The sequence below is a fragment of the Gallinula chloropus genome, assembly GCF_964237585.1.
Source record: "Gallinula chloropus genome assembly, chromosome: 13".
NCBI lineage: Eukaryota > Metazoa > Chordata > Aves > Gruiformes > Rallidae > Gallinula > Gallinula chloropus.
The window spans coordinates 4,712,878-4,739,710 of NC_140098.1; the positions used below are offsets into that span (position 1 = coordinate 4,712,878).

Sequence of the window (26,833 nt, forward strand, 5' to 3'; positions counted from 1 at the left end):
TGCTAGACCAAAGCAGCTACTTGTATCATCCTGCAGATAAATAAACCTTGAAATCCTGTGTAATTTGTTTTACACCTACCTACCTGGAAAAACAATCCCAAAAGGTAAATATAACACTAATAAGTTCTGATTATTTCAAGTTTCATAGATCTGACTATAATCACAAAATATCAGCTCCACGTGCAATAAGGGTGAAACAAAAGCATGACTAAGGCAGGCAACAGAGAACAACATTGTAATGATGTGTCTACTTGCCAGTGTGTTGTTCCAGTCACACAACTGCTGTTCCCCCAGGTCTACTTGTAAAAACCACTTCAAACAGAAGGGGTTGAAGGAAGAAAGGAAGGATTGAAGGAAGATTCTTCAGGGAAAGAAGCAATAGAATGCTTCTGTACAAGGAATGCCTAATACAATTTTAAAGGCTAAAATAGATTCACCTGATAGGGGGATAAGGGGGAAAGCGACAGGAGTCCACAGGCAGTCTTCAGTGACAAGAAAGTGGGAAAAGCAAGCTATCTGTGCCTCTTATCTTGAGGATACAGGATTCCAAGCAGACAGGGCAGGGATGGCTTTAAAATAGAAAAAAAAAAAGTCCTCACTAAGTATGTCATGTGGCTACTGAATTCCTTAGTGCAGTAGAAATGTTAGATATTGACACAGGTATTCCCAAACTGCAACTGAGCTAATTCAAGTAAGAATTTGAACACCTTCTTCATGAAGCCCCTGATCAGAAATTGCTCAAGACCAAAAGACTATTCTTGGAATGTATTGATACATTTTTTTACACTACCTTTTATGGACTGGCTCTTGGCAGCTGCTAAGAACATATAGCTAAAACCAGTTTTTGCTTCTACCTAAGACATCTTACTTTTCAAGCAAAAATTACAGATGATTTCTGCCTATTAAATAACCCACTAGTTATCTACCCACAGAAAAAATCCTCCGTTATATTTAAATGGACAAATCGAAGAAAAAAAAACACACAAAGAAAAGAACCATCCTGCCTCATTATTATTTTTTCCATTAGGTGAGAGTGTTCTGTTGGCATGACAATGAGGAGCAAGCCCACACCACAGTTCCATTAGCTACTTCCTTAAGTACTTTTAGAATTACTGCTTTGCACATACCTGTAGTCAGGTGAAGGTTATAATTAGGTTCAGTTGTTGTCAGGATCCAAACAACACTGATTTTTTTTTTTAAACCACACATTAGAACTGTTTGTCACATAGCAGTTTTTCACTGGCACCAGCAATTGTCTTAAATATTCAGAAAGAAGCAGTTTTATTATAAGCCAATACTCAAAAAACTATTGGTGTAAGCATATTAATACAGTCCTCCTTCCCTTCTTGAAGCAAAGGTATCCAAAAGTTTCTTGAAAGAATAATCCCCAACAAGGTAGTAAGTTCTTGTCAAGAACACAAAGTTTTAGGCTTATTAATGTACATCTGTGAAGTCTCTATTCTAAACCACTATATAGTGATTTATGTGCTTTAAAATCTACAAATGCAGACTGATAACATTAATTTATAATTACAGCTTTTACATTGCTCCTTCACTGAGCTTCTCAATGTGCACAAACCTATGAGTGAAAATCTATTTAGTAAAGATGGTATATTAAAAGACAAAACCTTAGGGCTAAACAGATAAGATTTTATTGTTTATGTGTAAAAGAGAAGAGAGTTTTAGAGAAATGAGAGGGAATGAAATAAGAGCATTCAGGAAGTGAAAATGTCAAACTTGAAACGAATACTGAATTTCTATCACAGTGCTTGTTCCACAGAAGCTGTATAGCAGTTAGATACTACGATGAGTTGCACTGTAGACTATTTCACAACAAGTCAACATCTTTCCAATCAAGTAACAAAAACTGACTCTAGAGTGAAGGCATCAATTCCCGATGCAGAACCAGCAGATGTGGTGACTGCCACAACACTGGTATTTCAAATACAAGGAGTGTGGTACAAACAATCGACAGATGATCAGCATCTGTGAACCTTCCAAAATTACTACTGTTAGCACAGCAAATTCACTCAGACAACAATGAACCAGAAGCTCTGACATCACTAATAAATTCAATTTAACCCAAGGTTAATGTTTAGATTTTAGTGTTTGCACAGGACATGCACATATGTGCACATCATTGTTACAGCCAACAATTTTGAAGTGAAAACATACCTAACATGGAGTATTTATTGAGATTCAGAGCCCAATGGTAAGGAGCTTGTTCAATATTTTCCTACAACAATTAAGGATAGCTCCACAACATGTTCTGCATTACCCATTTTAGTTGAAATGCTCATGCAAGAGACTACTTTTAAGCATCATTCTTATCAGAGGAAAGAGCTGTCTCCAAATTACTCATCACTTTCTGTCCCACTGTCTTCTGAGTAGTCAGTAAATTCTTCGGCTGCTGCAGCAGCACAAGGCAGTTTTTTAGCACCTAGAATTAATGAAGTACAACATTCATAAAGCAAGAAACGTGAGCTTCAGAACAAATATGCAGTAGTATTAAAAAACTCAACCCCAAAACAGCAAAACCCCACACTTTAGACTACAAATTAGACCAAAACTACTTCAAACTGGCTTTTTTATACTATGCTGATAGAAAAATACCCTGCTGTCTAGTTCATTAGAGGTCCTCTAATTGGTTTTTAAATGTTTAGAGCAAGCCAGACAAGCATCACTCATCTACAAATATGAGTCTTTGTTATAAAGCCTATGCAAAAAATGAGGATGCTAATAATTTTATGGCTCAAACACAGATTTGTTCAATCCTTACCAACTGGAAAAGGGCCTTTATCTTCAAAATCTTCCCAGTGTTCAAAATCGTAAGACACATGATGATTCTGTGGACAAAAACACTGTTTGAAATACCTGCACTGACACACAGTGAATACGTTCAGAACATTTAATAGCCCCAAACTTCCACTTCACCTTGTTCTTCAGTAATCTGGGCCATGCTCCTTTTTTCTCTTTCACAAGAACAATGATAGCCTCTCTAGCCTTAATTACACATGTAGACTTTTCTGCAAGAATATTCTGGTGCAGCTCCATGTCAGCCAAATACCGTTTGTCTCCTGAAGCAGCACTACATTGTAAAAAAGTTCAAAAAAATTAAATGCAGGCTGACAGTCAAATGTTTTATTACACTCACATTATTTAAACCTACCTGAAAAGCACCTTCTCTTTAGAGATCTCACATCTCCAGCCAGCTACACTCACTATTTTTACTTTCACTGTAAGACTCTCTTCGCTTTGAAACCACTTTATTTCTGGATAAATGCTAAAATAAAGAAAATTTATTTGGATTTTTTCCAAAAATCGGAAACAATTGAGTTTTAGACAAGCTGCCTCACACACACACAGATTTTTTCAGTGAGTTACAACCAACCAGCTGAGTTCCAGCACCTGCCTCATTTAAGAATGCTATCATAGTCTAATCTTGAAATAACAAAGGGAAGAGTAGCAAACCCAACCTCTGAAAGATGTGAACTTTTCAACTGATCATAGACACACATACACATCTCACGTTTTCAACTTATCTGAGGTATAACAGCTGTAGAATTTCCCCCAAACACTGAAATATTTTAACCAGGGAAAGATAAATCCTATTAGCAAACAGCAGTATCTGTTCATTCAGGTTACCTATCTTAATCCTATTCACAAAGGAATAAGGATAACGGAGACACTTTCAAACCAACAACAACAAAAAAAGAAGGAAATGGGCCATAATTGTGTGTTGTGGATACAGGCTCAAAATAAAATGCAGATTTTATGTCTGCTTAGGAACAGAATTACATTATGGGGAAAAGACACAAAACTGATTCATCTCATTAAATACAATACACAGAGACAGGAGGACAGGAATCACGATTAAAACCTCAAATGGGCAAGTGCAAATCAGAGTTTATAACTATGGACTAGTCTGAAAAAGTATTCATTTCATTAGTTTTCTAGTACTATGGTGTCTAATCAAGGACTATACCTAATTAATCACAAACAAGTAATCTAGTTAGAATGATTGTCCTGTTTGGCAGTTCACTCTAAAAGACAAGCATGGGAACAAATCACTCTGAATTTCTGTACCATTTATGCTGATGCAGGGTAGAGTCTTCTGCTTCCTTACTTTGAGCTACATCATCTAAATAAAGAAGAAATCAAGGAAGATTGTTTTATACTTATCTATACTACAGAAACCATCCACTATCAGAATATCCCAATACCATCGTAAAAGTAACTTGGTGGCAATCAAATCACTACTGCAAAACTGCATTTGGCATCAATTCTGAGCACTTCCTATTTGGAAAGATTTCACAGAGTAACTCAATGGAAAATTTTAACTACAACGGGTATCACAGTTCTAATGCAGTATATAGTTACAGTGTGTGTGTGTATTTACATATCTAAACTTAAAAACCCACACCAAAGATGCAGTTTCCCAGGTAAGGTGGAAGTTCTTCCCAATTTGAAGACAGAATTTGAAAACTTAAACACATAATTTCAGGGACAAAACAACTAGTACTGATGTTACCATCACAACTTGAAACACAGCTTTACAGCCACTTTACACCAGCTAAAAAAGCTTTCCATGACAAGCACTCCAGGACTTTTGTCTCCTGTGACTTCTTAATCGCTCAGCTCTTATCCCTCCAAACGCATGTGCCAACAGCTGCCAGATCATACTCAGCCCCCCTTCCCTAAGCAATATGCTTTTAAGCCTCTATTGCCCAAATACCACATCCTTGAGCATTAGATAAAAAAAAAACAAAAGACATTTTCTATCACACTGAATCTCAGGGGAAAAAAAAAATCCCAGATAACGAGTCTCTTCTTCACCTCATCTTTCACCAGATTTCAAATTCCTTAAATAGTATGGCCTTTAACAGCAAAATACTTCTCCTCTCTGCAGGAGAGTTCTGCTCACACATTCCATTCAGAGCTGAACAACTCGAGTCTCTCAAGTACAGGCTATTTCCTAAGCACCAATACAGCTACATAAATATAGATCACTCTCACAGCATCTTCAGTTTGCTAACTATAAGGTATGTGCAGCTTATTATAAGCGTTGGCTATATAGTGCTACCCTATATATACAGAGAAGTCTGCATTCGGTAAAACGACCTATACATTGACATATAATCACCTAACTTAAATTCAACTTTAAAAATTTCTGGGAATTACAAAAAGGTTTACCATACAGCTGACTCCCAAATATAACTTTAGGAGAATTACAAGTTTCACTAGAATTTTCTTGTATTGACACATTCTGTAGACTGGATATACTCTCCAGACCAGCTGTATCCTCCTTTATGCTTCTGAAAAACAGAAAGACATTTTTAAAAGAAAGTGTTTTAAAATGTTGAACATTTAAAAGAATTCCTGATCATAGTTAGAAATCCTTTTGAAGTTACATTTTCCATTCTAACACACAGTAAGTACAACACAGTAAAACATTCCTCTAGCAAGCTAAAAATCTCACCACAAGGTTGTAGGAAAACATTTAAGATTCGGATGGTGCCAGCATTTAATTTCAATAGTGAAGATCTACTGGCTTTACTGTGAGCAATAGACCCAGATAGGAGAAATTTTCCCTTTCACGAATAATTCCAGTAGGTCTGGGGGGTTTTGGGTCGTATTTCATTCTGACTTGGAAAAAGTGAAAAGTTCAGACTACTCAAAGTTCTTCACTTACTAGCAAGAGACCTCTGGCTTTCCAGCTATACAGCTAGGGGAGCAGCTCTTTGAGTCCCCTTTTTTTAACTAGTATTTTACTAACCAAGATTTCAGTCAGTTTGAATCACAGTACCAGGCTTAGCAAAACTGCAAGAAGTAATGCAAGCAGTTGTATTACAGACACTTGACATGGAACTCCTGCACACTGCACCCCAGTGAAGTTGTCCCGTCTGTGGCTTTACATGCTCTGGTGACCATCAGGAGGTTCACAAGCTTCTTGTTCAGCAGCAGCAGGAAACAAGAAATGAATTCAAAAAAGCTGTGCTCGAGGTACCAGAAACCTCCTCAGAGCCTGACAGTCCACTGTAAGGAATAAAGCCTGAAAAAAAGCCTTCCAGGCATCAAGAGTGCACCATTCGTAAATACTGATTTTTAAGGCTGAACAAAATATAGTAAAAAACAAATCCTTTGGTTAAAATTAAACCCCAGTCCAGTTCTAGACAGAAATGCAGGAACCTCATGCTACAATGGAAATGGATTATGGAAGGGGTTAGGCATCATCGTATTAACTGGCTAAATCACAGAAGCAACAGCCTTCATTAGCTTGACCAACTCTGCAACACCACTCACAGTGCCCATGCTGGTATGCCAGGGATTTTCTTTTTATTTATGAAGCAATATTGACTATCTAAAAGTCTCTCTCTTCCTTATGAATATTTTAAAAATAACAAAACTTCATTGGCCAGACAAAAGCATTTACATTCTATTTTTAGTGATGGCTCTCCAGACTGAAGAATAAGTGGCTAAGGAGACTAAAAATATGGCATATAGTGGCTGGAACAACAAGAAGCTCCACATTTCTTGCTCATAATAATTTTAATTAAAGGGACCTAGGATCCAGGACAGACCACAGTGACACGTGATCTTCCACCATGTAAATGACTCAGCTCTAAAAGTTTACAAGGCAAAAAAAAAGTATAGTGCTGTTACTCCAAAAACCATCATGCAACATGCTTTACTGTACTAACTGGTAAGCATTAAAAAAGCCACTGATCACAGTAGAAGGTAACAGAATTTGATTTCAGACTCCCTATTTTGATGAACTTGACCATCTACATCAAATACTAGCTTAACATTTTCTAGAATTGGTATTTTTCTTTCCAAGATGATGATGTGGTAGTTAAAGAATAGTTAAGGGGCAGCAGACATATCACAAACACTACTGTCTCTGTATTTAAATTAAAAAAAAAAAAATCACATTCAGCAATTTTAACGATGAAATTTAATAACAGAATTTTCACCCTAGTAAGGTACACCCTGAAAATATTTGTAAACACTTACACAGGCTGCAAGGTCTTTTCATGATCTACTATCTTCATGCATCCACACAACTTCTGCAGCTGCATTAGATGTTCTGGATTGTCAGTTCCCAGACCCGTGGACAGAATCTCCAACCGCACGTTGTACTCGGTGACAGAGCTCTTCAAACACGGCAGCGTGGTAACCCGCACCTGGAGTCACACAACACTCTGAGTGGCAACCACAGCTCTGAGCTGCTCTTTAAACACATGCCCATTTATTTATACCTGCCAGCAATTAGTTTTCTTTTACGTTCAAAGAGGAACCTAACCATGTTTAATTGTTCTCAAAGTATCACTGCCTCTTCCATTGGGATAATGGCTCAAGTAGCTAGATCCATCTAACAGAATCAGATGGCAATCAAATGCCTGATGACAACTGCAGCCAAAATGCCACATAGTTAGAATAACTTCAAGATCCAAATAACAAGGGGTGTGCTGCTTGATTGTGACAGAGTACATGAAGCTATTCCTTTGCTATGGAATGTATCAACCTGTTCTCAATGTGACTATTCAGTCAGCTGAAAAGTAAGTGGAAAAAATTACCTGCAGGTGATGCTCTTTGATAGCTTCCTTTCCCATATGGTGTCTCTCAACCTTTCTTCCATCTCTATGCTTTTGTTTAAGGTTTTTCTGACTGTGCCACTGTCCCCAGCAGTTTTGTTATTGTTATGAACTTGTCCAGCCAATAAAAACTAAAAAAACCCTCGACTTGTGAGCTAACTTGACAGCAACACTTTACAGAACTCTATGCTCATAAAATTATTTCTTAAACAGGAATCAAAAATGCAACTGGCTTCTTCACATCAGTAATAAAGGCCTAAAATACACTGGATTTTTGTCCTTTAACTGTCAGAATAGATTCCTGTTTTTTTAAAAAAATTCTTTTCCAGTAAAACACAGTCCTAAGGTGATCTCCTGCCTGTAAAGTTCTGTGAGAACAGGAGGCTACCCAGAAGAACTACCAAAGGGATGACATGCTTTTAAGTTTTTCCCCAGCCACCACTGTCCAGTCAGCAATACCAACAGGAATACTTGGGGCAGGCCAGCACTGCCTTTCTTACAAGGCCAGGGAAATGCCAGAAGAACAATACAAACCTTGCACTGACTGAGAAGTATGGGTGCTCATATTATTAAGTAGTTTACGTACAAGTATTTTGTAATGCTACAATTCTGTACCTACCATTGGGTCCACCCAAGCTGTATTTCCCAAGGTATGGATTATTTTTGCTTCATGTAGTTTTCCTTTAATTTTGTGCTTAATATAATCAGTTACCTAGGAAAAACAAAATTTTCACTGCACTTGATGTACGCCAATAGAGCTACTTAAACAACTAAATAACCTTTTGAAATTAACAATGAAAACATGATCCAATAAATAAAACCAGTTTTGAGTAAACTAGTAGAATACTCCTACTTTACTGTAGGTTAAAATAGTATTTCCCTTTAAAGGACGGAGCTTCCTTAATGGAAGAACAAACACAGGTCAGTTTATGGAGGCTACCCTTCCCTTCTAACTCCCCACCAATTCAAAAGCAGCAATAACCTCTTCTGGAAGAAGTGACTTAAATCAAAGAAAAAAACAAACCAAACCACAGAAGCCTCTGTTTTGTAGGAAGACAAACAAGAAAGCTGACACTAACTCTGTCCTAATACCAGGAGTTACTGGCAATTCCAGTAAGCAATTAAGTTCTATAACCAAATTTGCAGTTCATCACTCTTTCTGTAGTTCTTAACTGTTTTCTTGTATAAAATAACAGAGAAATTGAAGAACTGTCCTGGTTTCAGTCAGGATGGAGTTAACTTCTTTTGTAGCAGCGGATGGAATGCTGTGTATGGGTGTTAAAATGGGAGCAGCCCTGATATTTTTAGTTGTTGTCAAGTATTCAAGGACTTTTTCAGTTCTTCATATTTCCCTACTAATGAGAAAGGAGGGGACAAAGCCACGACAGGTGACCCGAACTGGCCAAAGGGGGTATTCCATGCCAATTATGTCATGCTCAGTATAAAGGGGGGCTGCTGGGAGGAGGAGCAGGGGCGGCTCCAGGACACGTGCTTTTTGGGGGACAGTCGGGTTCCAGGACGGCTCTGGGTGGCACAGCTTGAGCTGTGGGTTTGGTGAGAAAATGCATTGTGTATCAACAGCTTCATATATTTTTGCTCTAGAGTCCTGTTAGCATTGTTATATTTTATCTTTCTGCTATTCTAGTAAACTATCCCTATCCCAACCCACGGGCTTTTGGTTTCGGGTTGTTATTTGCCCCTTCCTTTTCCCTTCCCTCAATGCCCCCCTCCCTTCACCATCCCCCATTTCTCCCCCTCCTCTTTTCCTTTAAGAGAGCAGGCAGCTGCGTGGATCTCTGCTCTCAGCTGGGCTAAAACCATGACAAGAACTTAAAGGAAAAACCTGATAAATATTACCTCTGGGTTCCATTCCATTTCGTTATCAATGGGTTTCACTCTACAAACTATGAATTCCACAGCCTGAGGTGGCAGACACTGAAATCTTGCAGGTAAGTGAAGCAGCTGACAGCTCCGAACTTGACTTGTTCTACCTTCATCTATGAATTTAATCTTAACATTAAAGAATGAATTTTCCTCCTCTTTTGGAGAAATTTCTAACACCTGAACCCTTCATACAGTAGGAGAGAAAACAAAGAATTATTAATCATACAATCAGTTGTAAAGAGTTTTTTAATCTACTCTTGTTTAAAAAAAGTGTATTTCTATAGCAAAACATCTAACTGTGCACATATGTAGGTAGCAATTTGATTTTCATAAGATAACCTAAAGAATGTGACAGCTTTTTGTGGAACAATTTGAATAGCAGTGATTTTTTGCTGGCTTTGGGTGTGAATTCATTTTTTCCCTTTTTCTTTTATACAGTTAAATTTAAAATTACATTGCACAAAAAAGTACACGTGAATGATTTAAAATCTCAACATTTTTACCTGTGAAAAAGTGTTTTCTCACGTAATCCATACCACACTAGCTTCTCCACTTTTTGAACACCATTATTATTACAAGCTTTCTTAAAATATTCATTGATTTCTTCAGCAAGAATTGTATATTGGTCCTTTTCTTTATCAACTATTCGACCAAAGTAGTTGGTTGCATTTACAATGTAGAGAGGCAGTATCTGAAAGCATAAAATACATTAGAAAAAAGGTCTAGATTTCGTAAAGTCATGAAGTATGAACTTTCATATTCAAGGTCAGCTACACTTCCCAGCCCAAAGAGGTGACAGATGCTGCTACATACAGGCATTTCATTCATAACAACAACTTGTAGTATTTTTCATAATCTTAAAATATTAATTGACCACAGTTCGGTCAACAGGGAACAGAAATTTACAGTGCATGAACTGTTAGGTCTCAGCTGGGGTATTCCACTTAAACACCAGTGAACTGTATGATTACCTGTCATGGTAGTAACCACTAAGGCATTTTATATTATTCAAGCTTATTCTTTCTAAGCTTTCTCCAACCTTACAGTGAGTTTTAGAAGAACTGACTGCAGAAGTGTGAGGCCTTCACTGTTTTTGTATTATAAGTGCTTACATGAATAACTGTGAATATATTGCTCTTTGCTCCAAAAGATCTGTATATGTTTCCTCTAAGATAAACATAAAGGAAACTTGTAACTTAAACCTTTATTTCAGTATATAGTCCCAGTTTTGGAGGGAAGGAATAAACAGAATGTAAGCCCTCTTCCCATTCAACAGGAATCTTCAAGGCAGAGGAAAACCTGAGGTGAACTCAGAACCACCTGCAAAACAATTCCAATTCAAGCTAAGGATGAATTGATAATCTAGCACACTTATCAGAGGCAGAGAGGAAAACAGCTAACAAGTGTTCAGGAGGTATCGTATACATACTACAGTAATATTAATGCAATACAAAAGATATGCTAAGCAGCTATTAAAAACCTGTCTTCTCAGTATGCAAAACCATGGTAAATAAGGACTTACTGTCACATATCCAGGTATTTGTCTAACTTTATCTGGTATATTCTGGGGCACATCTATTTGCATATTAACTTGATGACGATCTGGACAGACTGTTTTATTCCTAAGCATTAAGAAAAATTACAGGAATAAACCACTTTTGTTTTCAGTTGTAAACTATTCTGTTATGACTTAGAACAGCTTTAAACACAAAAATCAGTTTGTCTCAAATAGCATCAATGACTCACACGGCGAGACAGAAATGGTCAAAAAGCTCTTGGTGGACAAGTTTGTACAACAAAACAAAACACATCAGAAAACTTGTTTCAGAGTGAACCAAACGCTAACATAATTTTTTTTTTTGTTACTTGCACTAACAGTCAGTTATATACACCAGAAGTCATGCCTAAGACACTTTAGCTTCCTCCTTCAGGCACTACTTACAGTCCAGTTACTGGGGCATACTGAACAGCACGGTCTCCAACTGTGATGGATCGAAGACAACTTTAATAACAACTGAGCAAACTTTTAAATCCTCTCAATGGCTGATGCAGCAGCCTGAAGTCAGGTTTCAGGCCTTTTCATTAACACAAGAACCACAACTTTCCTACACAAAAGGTTGTCCAACCCTGGTGAACTCCCCCTGTGCTTTACTGCTTTTTCTCTTGCTTTCAGTTTCCCTCCAACAAGCATAACCATGTCTCTTCTCCAGTGCCACTCTTCCCTTTCCCACAAGTTACAGAGAGCTCAAAGTCATCATCACATACCCACTTTGGAGGGACAGGCGACAACAGGGGAGAGAGTAAAGCGCAAACCGGTGTAATTATAGTCAGAACACTAAGGCAACAATGGCTTAAGACTCCCTTTCATTGTGTCTAGGCAGGAGTTATGGTGAACTATACTAATACATCAGATTCTGTATGACTGGTGTTTAACATCTTCATTGACGACCTTGATGAGGGAACAGCATCCACCCTCAGCAAGTGCCGATGATACAAAACCGGGAGGAGTGGCTGACACGCAGGAACACTGCGCTGCCATCCAGTCAGACCTGGACAGGCTGGAGAGCTGGGCAGGGAGAAACCAGATGGGGTTCAACAAAAGCAAGTGTAGAGTCTTGCACCTGGGAAGAAATAACCCCTTGAATCAGTACAGGCTGGGGATGACCTGCTGGAGAGGAGGTCTGCGAAGAAGGACCTGGGGGTCCTGGTAGTCAACAGGTTGGCCATGAGCCAGCAGTGTGCCCAAGGCCAATGGGATCCTGGGGTGTATTAAAAGGACCGTGGCCAGCAGGTCAGAAGAGGTGATCTTTCCACTCTGCCCTGGTCAGGCCCCACCTGGAGTACTGTATCCAGTTCTAGGCTCCTCAGTACAAGAGAGACAGGAATCTCCTGAAAAGAGTCCAGCGGAGGGCTACAAAGATGATTAGGGGTCTGGAGCATCTCCCCTCTGAGGAAAGGCTGAATGAACAGGGGCTGTTCAGCCTGGAGAAAAGATGACTGAGAGGGGATCTCATTAATGTTTATAAATATCTGAAGTGCGGAGACAAAGGGAAATGGCCAACACCTTTTTAGTTGTCTGTGGGGACAGGACAAGGGGCAATGGTCTCAAGTTAGGAGCATGGCAAGTTCTACACCAATATGCATAAGAACTTTTTAATGGTGAAGTTGACAGAGCACTGGAACAGGCTGCCCAAGGGGGTTGTGGGGTCTCCATCTCTGGAGATTTTCAAGACCCATCTGGATGCAGACCTGTGCGACCTGTTCTAAGAAACCTGCTTTGCCAGGGGGTTTGGACCCGATGATGTCTTGAGGTCCCTTCCCCCCCTTTCTTCTTTACATAAAAGCATTTAAGAGTGAAAATGTTGCAAGAGGGAACAGAAAAACAATAATGAAAAAACCCTAGTTTCAATAAAAAGTACTTGTCAGGAAAACACAGCAAGGAAATAGAAGCTGCCATCATTCAGGGAATACAATACCTTCCTATGTCAGTATAGGTGTCAAGAAAAGAAAATAAAAATCATTATTTCCTTACTTGCAAATCCCAAATGTTTTAAGATAGGCACACAGAGGCCTTGAAAATTTCTTGTCTTCTTCAGCTTCCACAGTCTTGGCAGTAAAATCATACAGTTCCTGTGGAATTTCAGCTTCTGCACGCTGCAAGAAGTGCAGGATCTCAAGTGCGTGACATGCATTGTTTTCTGTTAGCAGAAAGACTGACCTTGCCCTTGGATGTTCCCCATCTACAGAAGAATCCTAAAAGAAATTTTTTTTTTCAAAAGCTTTTACACATCCACCACATAATAACCAGGTGTGATATTAACCTATTAAAGATTTACTCAAACCTGTACCATGTTACAGAAGTTGTCAGACATGCCGCGGAGACGCTGACCAAGGGTTCTCTGAGAAGGAAAACTAAAATGTACCACGCAAGTTGCATCTGTAATTCCCAAGGACTGCATGCAGTCATCTGTTAAAACTAAGCACATGTGTTACACACTCATGTAAAGTAAGTGACAGTTCAAGAATGTGAAGTATTACATCATTAACAATGCCTTCTTGCTTCTCCCCATCCACTGACTGAAGAATTAGCTATCAAGTATTTAGTGTGAGTATGATGTCACCAAGAGGACAGAACCACAACTAGATAAAATGAAAATACTCACCTAACACAACATGTGTGCCAGAACTACAGGGTTTTGTCCACAGCTCCAAAATATACTTGAAATCAAACTCACTTTCTGCAAGTATTTTCAAGGAAGATACTGAGTTGTTCATCAGCACCTGGATGACAAAGCAGAACAGTTGTACGTTCATCCAATATAACAACCACTCTAACAAACTCAAATGATGTATTTTGCTAGTATCTAGCATACATTAGGTACAGGAAAGAGAACCAAGGAAAAGAGTTAATTAAATTTAGACTGCTTATATGAAAAAAATAGTTGAGATTAGGGAGATTCAATTCAATTTCCTGTATAAAAAACCCAAATACAGCTCAAGTTCCTATGGATGAATACATTAAAACAGATGTTTAAGAAACAGTAACTTCAGTTTTAAATTTATCCCACCATTAACATGTCTTCTCTATCCTAAGTTGATTCTATCATGTAGCAACATCCATGCTCATGTTTCAGACTCTCAGGGGAAAAAAAGAACCAATTAAAAACCCCTTATCAATCTACCCATACTTAACTTGCATGGATGTAGTACTTAAAAGGCCTGCTGCATTTGTCAAGTTCAAGGTTCACAAATTAATCATTGAAAAGAAGACTTGGCTATTTGGTAAACTTGCATGTCTAATGAACTAAGTTAAAGCATTTTGGTAGACTATTTAAGATACTTGAAATTAGCACACACAAAGGTTGCTACAAACAGCATCAATGCTTCTTTAGCAGCAGTAAACATTCTTCCTTGAAGTAGCAGTGTAGTTGGTTTTGATATGCTTGAAGCAATTAACCCTCAAATATCCAAAGCAAGTGTCAGGCAAGAGAAAAAACCAGATTTGTTTCCACTGACAATCACAAAGGATTGAACATTCCAGATACACCAACATTTATGTAAGACTCCTTTAAGTATCAAGCTTCTGGAAGAGAATGCATTCCCATGTTTCTGGGCTGATATCTCCTTTACAATGGCATCCGAACAATCCAAGCAGACATCCCTGAAGCTAACGCAAAGGTTCTGATATCCTCATAGCTTGCCTCCTTTAGCAGTCTCAGCCCCATTACCCTATGATGAAGACTGAATAGAACTTGCTTTCCAGTCAAATCAAATTGCACTCCCCTTACTTCACACTGTTGGAGGATCAAAGAGACAAAGTACAGAAGAGATTTTTCCATTGTGGTGTTGTTACATGAACAAGTGTATATTTAAGAGCTGAAGAAAGAACTACCGCAGGAAAACACCTTTCTAGTCTCCACCTCCGAAATGCTGGGAATACAATCCCACAAAAAGCATAAAACTGGACCACCTTCTATTTTATAGCAGCTTTATGCCAGTTTTAAAGAAAATACCTACTAAGCATGCTATCTTCTCCCCCATGCCCTATGACTTCAAGCTTAACTCAACTCTGGTAGACTTTCACAGGATAAAAGAAAACATTTCTTTCAAATCAGAACAACAGCCTTCCACAATTTCAACTACTCTTGGGTAGAAAGCCACAGAACAGAACTTCTTGAAATGCTAACTTAATTTTTTTCTCCCCATCTCACTCCTGGAACAGTAAAAAAAATTAAGCAGGAAAACCAACAGAGCTTTTACTGGATAAAAGACAGTTTGATTCAAGTCGAAGTTCCAATTTGACAAAATGTAGTTAAGAATTCAGCAATAAAAGCATTCTGTGCCAGATCTTCCTGTCAGGTTTTCTTCTAGTTGGCAGAAGGGCAGAGCTGGGGCTATTTTTAGCAAAATTAACTAACTTCCAAATTTATATTCCTCCTTTGTTCTGAGAAGCCAAGGTATTTTAGTTTGTCATAACTTAAAAATTAGTAAAAACACTTATCTATGTAAATTTAAACACTGTCTTACCTTATGAACCATTTCTGCTTCCTTTACTGAACTAGTGAATATCAGCACCTTCTGAAGATTATTGTGGGTAAAATCCAGTATTTTGAGTAACATGGCTGTTCTCTCACTGTCTCTGCAAGGTTGCAGGACCTGAAAGTAGACACAAAGCAGAGGGATAATAATTCGTGTAATCTATACATATTTTACTATGTAATTCTTCCTTTAACAAGCACTGAACGTTGTTATACAAAACTGAAGAAAATGCAGTAAATAGTAGCTCCTGTAAGTGGTAGGCCTTCTGCTGAACTCACAGAAGATTCAACTCTCTGTATGTAGGACTGCTTCCTGAAGCATAATTAAAATCCAACATATAATCAAATCAAAATCCAACATTGATTTTTCATTAATTTAATTTTAGGCGATTTATCTATTTAAGTGCCACTAAAAAAGCTTCACACTCCAAAAAAAACCACTGCACCACCTGAAATGCTCTTAACTACACAAGCTACTGACATTTCAGTCCCCTGTAATCATTAGGCATCTCACAACAACTGGCACTTTTTCAGTTTTATATCATGCTCAGAGTATCTTGTTTCAGACAGTTCTCAACATTGTCAATCCCCAAATGATTACATTTTGAAACACAGAATTCAGATCATACTTACAACATTTTCTATTATTCTTAAGGGCTACACCAGATGGACTGGAAATTAAATAAGACACCTAAGAACATGTAATAACTTTCTGGAACTACTTGGTCAGATTTAGTGCTCTATTGTGTGGCATGCAGAAGTAAAACAAGCATTTCACTGGTTTCATATTGGGATAACATCCTGTGTAGCTCTGCCACTCACAATTAACAACTGCAAAACATTCTCATACAACTCTCGTCACAAACTATACCGTTCACAAATGCTTCACATAAAATTCAGATTTATTTCCACTAACAATGAAATACCTGAGAGAGTATCTTCACCACAGTCCTACAAAGCAAGGTAAGTGACCTTCAGCCCATTCAGTGATTAACTTGCATAGATCTTCTAAGTCACCTGAGCTCATACATGGGAGGTGCATCTGAATAGTCTGAGTTAGGACTGTACCAGCATCCACTAAAACTCAGCAGCCACATAAAATGACCTTGGTCAGTACAAACAGCAAAATATCTTAGTGAACAGAGACATCATCCCCAAGTTTTCACCTGTTGCACATTTCCATAGATGGAAGCTTCTTCTACACTTGTTATCACAATGTAAGGATCATTCATGAACTCCTTTATCAAGCGTGCTATATGTTTATTCCAACGAGTTCCAACAGCAATAATCTGATGTGGTGAATACTCCCACTCTTCAGTGAAAACGGCTTTCTTGTAACATTCCAATACAGTAAACACCTATAAAGAAAAAAAGTATTTTCTACCCTCTTATCCTAGGCCAGTGAATATCTAACAGCAGTGAAAAGTACACTGTTCATCACTCTCTTTTCCAGTCAAAAAGACACCACTGCAGCAAACTACAAATTTCACATCCTAAAGGGAAGTGTTTGGTTTGTACACTTCTATCAACTTCTGAAGCAAGAAGAACGTGACAGGACAACAAGAAAGAACAGCACATGCATAAAATCATAACAGAGGATTCCGCCCAGAGAAGACTGAAATCTCACAAAAAGCATGTTAAAACTTGAAAACTACTAAAACCAGGCAAAAACAAGATCCAAAAGGTCAGACTCAAGTCAGCAAAAACTAGGAGGCAAACAGAAGATAAGTCCAACCTGAACTGTTCTAGGGCTCTGGCACAATTATCATCAACAGATTAAGCGATTCTCTCAAGCCACTAATTCAAAGAGATCTCTCTCAACCTGGCATTAAACTTACCTCTAACAATAGCAATGTAACATTTCTGTAACACAATACTTCATAAGAGCTGCAATACTACAAACATTATCAAATCACCACTTCCCTCTGAAAAAAGCATCTTTTTTTTATTCAAGACCAATGCTTTTGAGAAGCTTCAAGGCAGGCACAAGCACAGCATTTTACAAACTACCTTTCCCACCACCTCCATACCTGCACTTTGTCTCAAGAAGTACAGAAATGTAACAGTTAAATCAGCCTAAACAGAAAGGAGGAATGTGCTGCTGGGTAAGGATGAATTTTCATCTAATTTATAACTACAAGTTTGCTGCTACTAAGGCACATTTAACAGCTTCACATGTAGCAAACTGGACAAACTCCATCAATACACTTCACCACCTTTTCACAGTTAAACACAGCTATTTAGTCTTATCAAGAAGTTTTAAATAGCAAATATTTGACTTAATTCTATTAAAAAGATAATCCAGGACCAATAAAAAAGGCGTGGAAGCCATGTTTTGTGTACTGATGATGTAACATGCTGCAATACTAAGAGGAAATTTCTGTCCCACAAAGCCTCAATGCAGCAACAAAAATCCACATAATTTTCTCAAACATGAGTCATAAGTGATCATTTTAAAACTGATACGATATATGCACTCTTGTCAACAGAAAATTTAATGCTGATGCCTGAGCTGGGATCAGTTTCTCCTTTTGCCTGCAAAGTTTTTATGATTACTTCCAAGAGTATTTGATCCATCACTCCTGCCTTTCATTCTACGGAGAAGTGTTACCGGTAACAGCGCCGGCTCCTGAACCACAGCTGTTCAGACAGCACTGACAAGGGGACACAGGAAGCTCCACACAGACAGAAGGTGCACATCTTTAAACTACAGAGCCCCACAACACAAGTCCTTTGGGAAGCATCCACAGCAAAGGAAGACAGCATAAGGGAATAGTAACATAGAACAGAGTAAGTCAGAGTTCTCTGATGATAAAACCCCCCCAAACCAGGGCAAGTCAGATTTAATAGATCACACCTCCACTTTTCCAGTGTTTCATTCCACCATAAGTACAGAAGGTGATTTTTAATTTTGTTTTTTACCACAGGGGTTCAGGAAGATTTTTAGTTTTCAGTATTGCCACTGTTTTCAAGATAAATGCACAACTGGAAAAGCATTTTACCATCTGAACATATAAACCATTTACCTGTTCAGTTGCATCAGAGAACAGTACCTCAATCTCATCAAGAACAAGATGGCAAAGTCTACAAAAAAATGAACTGTGATGTTCCAGCAGTCTCAGGAGGCTATATGGTGTGGTCACAATTATTTCACCTAGAAGCAGGAAGAAAAGACACACCAACCTTAATTTGTGCAAATACATTAACAGCTCTACTAATAAAACCAAATGAATCTGAATATGCCTGCCACGTCTTAAAATTGAATGATGGATATAATAGACACAGCTGAAAAAAGTTTTTAACAGTCCTTCACAGTTGTATTTGTATTTCCTGTTTTCTTGGCAACAAGAGACACTTTAAAAAAAATGATGTAGTTACCAATTAAGGCTTAACAAAAATAGACCCAACAATAATAATAAAAGTGTATTTTCAAAATCCTTAAGTAAGTATCTCAACAGCTCTTATTACTTCTATGTTTCCTCCTCCAAAAAAACTACTAAATTTTAAGTTGTACATTATGCAACCTTGAAAAAAAAAAACTATGACCTTTTCAAACTCCAGGTATTTCAAATACTTACGTATTTGTTACAGATATTTTTAAGGACATACATGCATTACTGTGGTGGGTTAACTGTGGCCAGCAGCTAATACACACGCTCACTCACCTCCCTCGCAGGATAGGAAGGAGAACAGGAACTGCTGAAGTGAGAAAACTCATGGGTTAAGGAAAAGAGAGTGAAGGGGCAGGGAAGGATTGGTACAAAGGTAACCAATGACAACTTTCCACAAGCAGATGTCTGGTTCAACCACTCATCAGATCATCCCCACCCCTCCAATTTTTATTGCTGAGCATGACATTACATAGTACTGCATGTCAGTTTGGGTCAGTTGTCCAAGCTGTGTCACCTCCCAGCTTCATGTTCACCCCAGTCTACTCACTGGGTGGCAGACTGGGAAAAAGAGTACTCTTGATGCTGTGCAAGTGATACTCAGCAAGAGCCAAACACTGGTGTGTCACCCACAGCGTTCCAGGTGTAAATCTAACACACAACCATGCAGACTGCAGTGAGAATTAATGCCACCCCTGACAAACCCAGTACCTCTGCCCACCAATAGATGCTCATGTATCAAGAAAAGCTATTATAAAATTTGGTTCTAAATCAAGAAAGTCCATGATTAATCCTAATTCATCATGATATTCAGCAAATCCCTGTCACTAACATGGCTCAAAAATAACTGTCATGGAACTTCAAAAAATACCATTACAGCACTACTGAAGCTTCATGCGTCACTACAGAGACATAAGAAACAGAATTAGCATTTTATAGAGCAAAAAAACCTGATGAAGTATAAACTGTGTCTTTCACAATTTCCTGTAATAAAGGCAGCTCACTGTTTACAAGCATAATTAAGACAAAGTATCCTTACATCCTCGAATTTTCAGACTTCCAGCTTCTTTCCGCCCAAGTATTATCAGCTGTGGGTGAAGCAGTCTGGACCATCTCTTGTATGTTTTCAGTAGCTCAAAAACAAGTTGTGCCTTCTTCCATCCAGGACATAAAATAAGTGCTAGTGGCTACATACATACAAAATTTTACACCACAGTATTAGGTAAGAGTTCCAAATCTTAAGAATTGTACTTCAGCATTTAGGGCAAAACCAAAACACACAATACAGGCCTTTATGCACCTCAGAACTGAAGCTTTTAGTACTGTGTCACTACATAAATGCAGGAGACAAACAGCATGCCTGTAGCAACAGCTAGTAAGAGGTCTAAAAACTTAAGAGAAGCACTTTGCCTAGAACAACCCTAAGTAAGACAATTTCCTGAGGTCCCTTCATAACCTCAGTAATTCTCTGTTATCTAATGCAAGTTAGAAAACTACATTGAAAACAAGTAATTAAAATATTAATACCCACCTACTACCCCCTTAAAAACAATGCTTAATCAAGTATCAAAGTCATATGACATTAACCACTTATTAGATACTACTTGACAAAGAAGTTTTAGACTCCACCATTCATGCAGTCCAACTCTGTAAGCCTCTAAGCAGAAGGCATAAGCTCATCAGCATCACAAAGATACACTAAGATCACGTTAAACGCATACATTCTAAACATCCACTATCTTTTGGATCACTATCCTACATCTGTACTTTAGAACAGAAAAAAAATTACTACTTTAATATATACATACTCCATTTGTGTTAGGCAAGTGTTGGTAGCAATTTCCCAATAGCAGAAATGTAAGAACTGGTGGAATATATAGAAGAGGATCGTTTCCCTGACAGGAGATGGCAACCACATCACATCCTCGAGCTACTGGTGGCCAACAGTAAGATTCTGTGAAGGTAGGGCCTAAAACCTTTTTCTGTGCAAGTTCCTACAGGAAGAGAAATTAAGGGTTCCACATGAAAACAGTGTACTTAAAACACTAACAGAACACTGAGCCATTTAAAAGACTCTGACCCACTACGTAAGTGTCCTTATGGTACAATATGGAAAAGTTCCTCTGGGCCTAGGAGTTAGAATTACTATATTAAAATTAAAATTCCATGACTTGTTGCAGTGGTTGATATACCACAAGCAGCATAGACTGTTCTTACAGCATGTCTCTCTGAAGCTTCATTTATTCAACCACATGAACCACCTCCTAGACATTCCTTGATTAAAATATATTACAGAAATATTTAATATCTAAAATCGGGATAAGATAGTAGCCTTAAAAAGATATTCAGTGTAATATATTACATTAGCATTACCTTTCTCAGATCATCAAGAAGTGGTGCTGTTTCCAGAGTAGATGATGGCTCAATTTTGTTGCTAAGACAGACAAAGTTCTTTTCTCCACTAATATTTTGAAAACTCTGAAATCATATGACAAATAGATGACAAGGGCAATACTTAATAGAAGGGTGTTAGCTCACATCGGACTCAAAATAACTTAAAAATAATGGTATTTTGATGAAAACCAGCCAAATAAATTGTACGTACATTTACAATACTACTCTCAATACTGTTATATTACATAGACCAGTGGTGAGATAAGAAAATCCTGATCATTCTTTCTTCAAGAAATACTAGTAATGAGTCTTTAAGGCAACTTTCTTAAACCACTCAAGATAGTGTACTCTATGTTCTGTCCACAGCCAGTATTCAGCTATAACAAACTCAAAATACAACTGCCAGATGACTGGTAAGATTTGCTGTGGTGGGTTGGCCTTGATTCACAGCTCACTTGCCTGCTCACTCTCCCCCTTCCACAAGGATGAGGGGTAGAAAAAACAGGAAGAGTGATAAGGAAGACTCACAGGTCAAAACAGAGCCAGGGTTGTTAATTACCGATACAGGTAAAACACACTCAAGTTTAGATTAACTGGACAACAAATTAACACATGAGTACAAAAGAAAATTTTAACAGACTTCAGAGGAACATCTTTCCTCCCCCATTCTCAGGCTCAACTTCACTCCAAAATGTTTTCCTCAGTCCCACCACTGAGGTAATGAACAGCACATGGCAGGGACTGCAGTTTCTCTCATGTCTTTCCTCTGCTCCAGCATAGGTCCTCCATGGACCACAGTCCCTTTGGGTGCACCTGCTCCAGCATGGAACACATCCTACTCCTCCGACCTTTGCACTGCCTCTGTTTCTCACATTTTTTTTGTTGTGTTTTTTATTTTTCCACCTCCCCTGCATATTCTGGCTATTCTTGCAAGTGTTTCACAAAGGCACCATCATTTTTGCTGGGTAACTCAGCTTTGGCCTGCAGTTGAACCTGTTGCCAACGTAGCTGAAATCAGCCCCAACCTTCTTCCATAGAAGCCACCCCTGCAGCCCCAACACTACCAAAGACTTTCACATACAGACAACACATATGCACAAGACAAGTTAAATGCATGTTAATGCTCGAATTACCTGGTGATGATCTTCAATTACTTGTGTCTTCAGAGGATTACCATTTAAGAGCTGCTGAAGCCTGAGAAGCATAAATATTAATTCCAACAAACACAAAAGCAAAATTCATAAATACCACAAGTATTTCTAAAATGTCATAGAATCATTAGAAGTATTTTGAAAGCGAATTTTCTGATGTATTACTTATGCCAAGGAGAAAACCCTTCAAGCATTGAAGAAGAAATCACAAAGTACCATTTTGAAAACAGACTACTGGCTTTTAAGTGTCTGAAAATAATACTAAAGAATTTTTTTATTAGCAATGACAATTAGTAGGTTCCTCAACCTTAGAAGAAAATCAGACCGGACTACAGGAAAAGTTTCTTAAGCTTTCAAAAATGAAACACTAACTCCACATTAGTTAGAAATGGGATCAAAAATACTGCTTGGGTTTATGACATGCATCCACCACATATGTACACTTACAGCACAGTAAAAGCACAGCATTATCACATCATAGTCATACCTCATTATGTTTGAGAAGTTTATTAATGATGCTAAGAGTAAAAAAACCTTTAGTTTGTACACGTTTAGTTTGCAGAAAACATACTTTCCCCATCACATGCTTGCTGTCAAGCTTGTTTAGAAAGAACTGCTATTTTTATTGGTAGGCTGGGTAAGTACCAGTAGCTTCAAATTCCCTTCTTTCCCAAAAGCACATCTATGCATCCTCTCTTACTGTCATTTTAACCACCAAAGAATAGTAACTGGAAATATACTACAGCGCCTAAATACCTGATTACAAAACTATCAAATGCATTTAACACTGTGTATCATACCTGCCTGTGTGAACTGCTGGATTTTTGTTGAAAGCCACACTTGGAATTGCTTTGACAATCTATCAAGAAGAGAGAAACATTTTTAGCAGTAGAATACTGTTCAAGAGCAACATTTTAGAAAAATTACTTCTTCAGTGTATTGGGTTCAAAGTGGGTTTTGTACCAAATATTCTACAGAATCTTCAGATCTCTCTACTGAGAGATCACAATCTACACTGTACTTTTATCACTTGTAAACTATCTTAATAAAGCATTAGAGTTCAAGTTTAGGATTGGTTGTCATACTTCAGTTTTCAGTAGAGTTAAAATTATCATCTTCTAAAAAAATTTTCCCCCTTGGCCTAACTGTAGAAAAAGTTTCACTACTATCACAGGATATTTCTACTTTAAAGCATGTAGCAGAAGGGGACATGGAAGTGCACTTGAGCTTTTTAGAAGAGTCAAGATCACGTATACTCAACGGGGAATATTTGCCTAGAATCTATTGGTTCATTTTCCATTCTTCCCATGGACACTGTAATAGCTCCAATTGTGTAATTTAACACTCAAGAATGAAACGTTTTCGAAAGGTCAGCACTCAGAAAAGAACAACAAGCAAAAAAAGAAAAAAATAACAAGCAACCAGATTAGATAAAGTATCAGACAAGTTGTTTACCATGGCACAGCAAGAGAACTATTTTGCTTTCAGTTAAACATTAAAACATACTTTTAACACATCCAGAAAAACTGTGTGGTGTACACAGGTATCATCTGCATAAAACTGTGACAAAGGAGTGCAGAGGGAGACACATCTTTTTCAAGGACTGTAGTACTTGTTTTTTTAAAAACTTTTTGCATTTAAGAAAGAAACTGAAGTAGAATGTTGTTAACTATGTCAACAATTAGCACAGTCCGCCACATCTACGTTATACAGGAAAACAAGCTGGACAAGCACAGTATTCCTAATATGTCCTATGTATGTTCAATTTAATTCAGCCTTGTTATATTCTGTATTAAATTCTCACTTACAGGCTCACTATATTCATTTAGACCTGTATTTGACCTTTGGTATGTCTCTTCAGGAAAGATTCTGGAAACAATAAAACCTAGAAAGTAAAAAAAATAAACCAGAAATATTTCTGATCACCTGAACACAAAAAAATAGAGTGGATTTTTTTTTTGGGTTTTTGGTTTTTTTTTTGTTTTTGTTTTTGTTTTTTTTTTTTACTGTGGGTTTTCACTGACTTGAGTTGCTTGTTCTTTTGCCATCCGGAAATGACACAGACCATAGTAAAAATGAACTGAATGAAACAGGATGGAGGACAGAAAGTTGCATACTTTCAAAAAGACTTGAATCACTATACATGAGACAACTCACAGTAAGCATTGTTAGAAGTACCTCTGTTCAAAGAAATCCCTCCAAACCAGTAAAGCATCATTGATCAATGCCACATGTAACTTCAATCATATCTATTAAGCATATTAAGAAGTACCCATGTAACTCAAGTCAGCTTTTCCTTCTTTTATAGAGTATAAAAAGCTTTACAGTATTCCTGTATCTGATATTTATGTTTGGCCTTTGTAAATCTGATACGTAAGCATTAACATGGTAGAAATACACCATTTGAACCAATTGTTTTATTGAACAGAGGTAGGAGTTTCATGCCCAATACACAGAGAGGCACATGATGCACGACCTACAGGCATGTATCTAACACAAGTGGTTCCCACCTGTTTCAAGATTTGTTGATACCATCTCATGAAACAGCATTGGACTGAAAGCAAGGGCAGGATTAACAATTTTCACTGGAAGGAACTCAACATCTAATGAAGTCTGTTTCTCCTGATAATCTGCAGAACTCCCTGTGTTGTTGTTAGGCTCCTCAAAACGAGCAAAGTTCTTTAAGACAAGATCATCATTAACGCACACCTACAAAACCAAGAACTTTATTGATTATTTATTCTGAACTAAGAGGAGATGTTCCAATTAACAAGTACCTTCAAAGTTACTGTACAGCAAAGACCACAGCTCCAGCGCCTTGGTAAAGCACTCCAAGTAAGAGTATTCAAATAAATTCACTTGTATCTACCATACAGCTGCTTATGTCTGACAGTAGCTACAGCAGAGATTTAGCACAAATTATACATTTGGGCAAGTGAAATTGGTTGGGTTCCTCCCCCCTCAAAGGTTTGAGGACTCAGTCTTATGCAAAAGCAAGCATGATCTTCTATTCATTTTTGTAATACTGTGCAGCTGCCCTACTGAAACATCTTTAAGCATGATACCACAAACAGGTGCAAAGTGCACTAAAGGCACACAGTTGTCCATTTGAAGTACTTGCTCGTCTGTATTTGCTTGTCAATACTTTCCAAAAAAGACGTTCATAAAGAAAAATGGGGGATATGTGCCTCTTGGATTTCCTCCAGAAGCTTAAAGCAACAGAAATATGAAACAAGATCTTCAATAAGCTAATCATTTACCCTCTACAGTAGCTGACAAATTTACAAAACTGACTTTCAAGTAATGCTTTTCAGTCTTAAGCAAATCACAAAGTTGCAATTTACAGAGCAAAGTGTATTAATAGGTAGATATGAGTATCCTACCTTTTCATCTTTTATTGTCACATACAGCAAAATATCAAATGTGTTCTCTTCTACAGCACACAACGTGGCTTTCATTTGGGTAGCTGCTAAATATGACAATAAACAGAACAGCAAAGAAGGTTAAACCCTTATCAAATTATCATTATTTTTTCACTTTTGAGATAGACAAAAATGGAAATCACAATTAGCTGTATAACCTATTCCATTAGAAAAGGTACTACAAGTGTAATAACTTCAATAAATCAAGAAAGTAGCATGGCAGTAAAAACTTAGGTTAGAAAATTAGAATTGTCAGCCTTTGAAGGCAGATGGAGAGCTAGAACAGATTAATGAGCTTTTCACATAAAATCAGTCTTAGTTCTACACAGAGTTGCAGTTTATCTTTTAGACTCTGACAATCTATAGTATAAAGGCATACTTTCCAAAATTGACCTTTATTTTTCTTGAAAGCAGTTATATATGCATGTTTATATAGCTTGGGGATACCCAACTCTTTATTGAAGCAAACATGGCTGATAAAGCACTGTTAGTAAATACTGAAGCACTTCTGCATACAATAATGATGTGCTAACAACTACAAAAAAGTATGTGTTACTACTTGGGGTACAGTCTGGGACTGTCTATGAAGTTGAATACAATGTTATTATTGCTCCCTACCAATCTTTTTTTTTGCATAGTGACTCTTAAATGGGGTGGAGGGAGGTGAATCATGAGAAGTGCTACGCGTAATCACAGTGTAAATTATCAGCCTAGAGACTGTTCAGTGCTTTCACAAACTCATTCTCTGGTCCCCTGATATCTTTTATGTGGAGTCTGCTATACTTGTGAATAGAAGGCTTGATATGAGGAGGACTGCATGATGTACTGAAACACCAAATATGAGAAATGACAAAAAAAGATACCTAAGGAAAAAGCAGTTCTAGCTTACTTGGAGCAAGAGCTATTTCTTCAGAACTGTAACAAACAACTAAGTTGGTGCTTACGTTTTTGTCAAATAAA

At 37.8% G+C, this 26,833-nt stretch overlaps 1 protein-coding gene across 1 annotated transcript in view; it reads right to left on the bottom strand.

The window, feature by feature from the left end:
* Nucleotides 1-2,354: 2,354 nt before the first annotated feature.
* TDRD12 (tudor domain containing 12) overlaps nucleotides 2,355-26,833 on the bottom strand; it is a gene marked incomplete at both ends in the record, with an annotated part of 28,973 nt that continues 4,494 nt past the window's right edge. Inside the window, 25 exons of the mRNA XM_084270049.1 lie at nucleotides 2,355-2,440; nucleotides 2,780-2,846; nucleotides 2,935-3,088; nucleotides 3,170-3,283; nucleotides 4,087-4,141; nucleotides 5,194-5,315; nucleotides 7,015-7,184; nucleotides 8,215-8,307; nucleotides 9,453-9,663; nucleotides 9,983-10,170; nucleotides 11,002-11,101; nucleotides 13,012-13,232; nucleotides 13,322-13,455; nucleotides 13,643-13,760; nucleotides 15,507-15,635; nucleotides 16,684-16,875; nucleotides 18,544-18,671; nucleotides 19,946-20,093; nucleotides 20,715-20,900; nucleotides 21,280-21,384; nucleotides 22,434-22,494; nucleotides 23,252-23,310; nucleotides 24,260-24,336; nucleotides 24,962-25,160; nucleotides 25,835-25,920. Of these exons, the coding sequence (XP_084126175.1) occupies nucleotides 2,355-2,440; nucleotides 2,780-2,846; nucleotides 2,935-3,088; nucleotides 3,170-3,283; nucleotides 4,087-4,141; nucleotides 5,194-5,315; nucleotides 7,015-7,184; nucleotides 8,215-8,307; nucleotides 9,453-9,663; nucleotides 9,983-10,170; nucleotides 11,002-11,101; nucleotides 13,012-13,232; nucleotides 13,322-13,455; nucleotides 13,643-13,760; nucleotides 15,507-15,635; nucleotides 16,684-16,875; nucleotides 18,544-18,671; nucleotides 19,946-20,093; nucleotides 20,715-20,900; nucleotides 21,280-21,384; nucleotides 22,434-22,494; nucleotides 23,252-23,310; nucleotides 24,260-24,336; nucleotides 24,962-25,160; nucleotides 25,835-25,920 (3,203 nt within the window). The remainder of the gene's footprint in view (nucleotides 2,441-2,779; nucleotides 2,847-2,934; nucleotides 3,089-3,169; nucleotides 3,284-4,086; nucleotides 4,142-5,193; nucleotides 5,316-7,014; nucleotides 7,185-8,214; nucleotides 8,308-9,452; nucleotides 9,664-9,982; nucleotides 10,171-11,001; nucleotides 11,102-13,011; nucleotides 13,233-13,321; nucleotides 13,456-13,642; nucleotides 13,761-15,506; nucleotides 15,636-16,683; nucleotides 16,876-18,543; nucleotides 18,672-19,945; nucleotides 20,094-20,714; nucleotides 20,901-21,279; nucleotides 21,385-22,433; nucleotides 22,495-23,251; nucleotides 23,311-24,259; nucleotides 24,337-24,961; nucleotides 25,161-25,834; nucleotides 25,921-26,833) is intronic.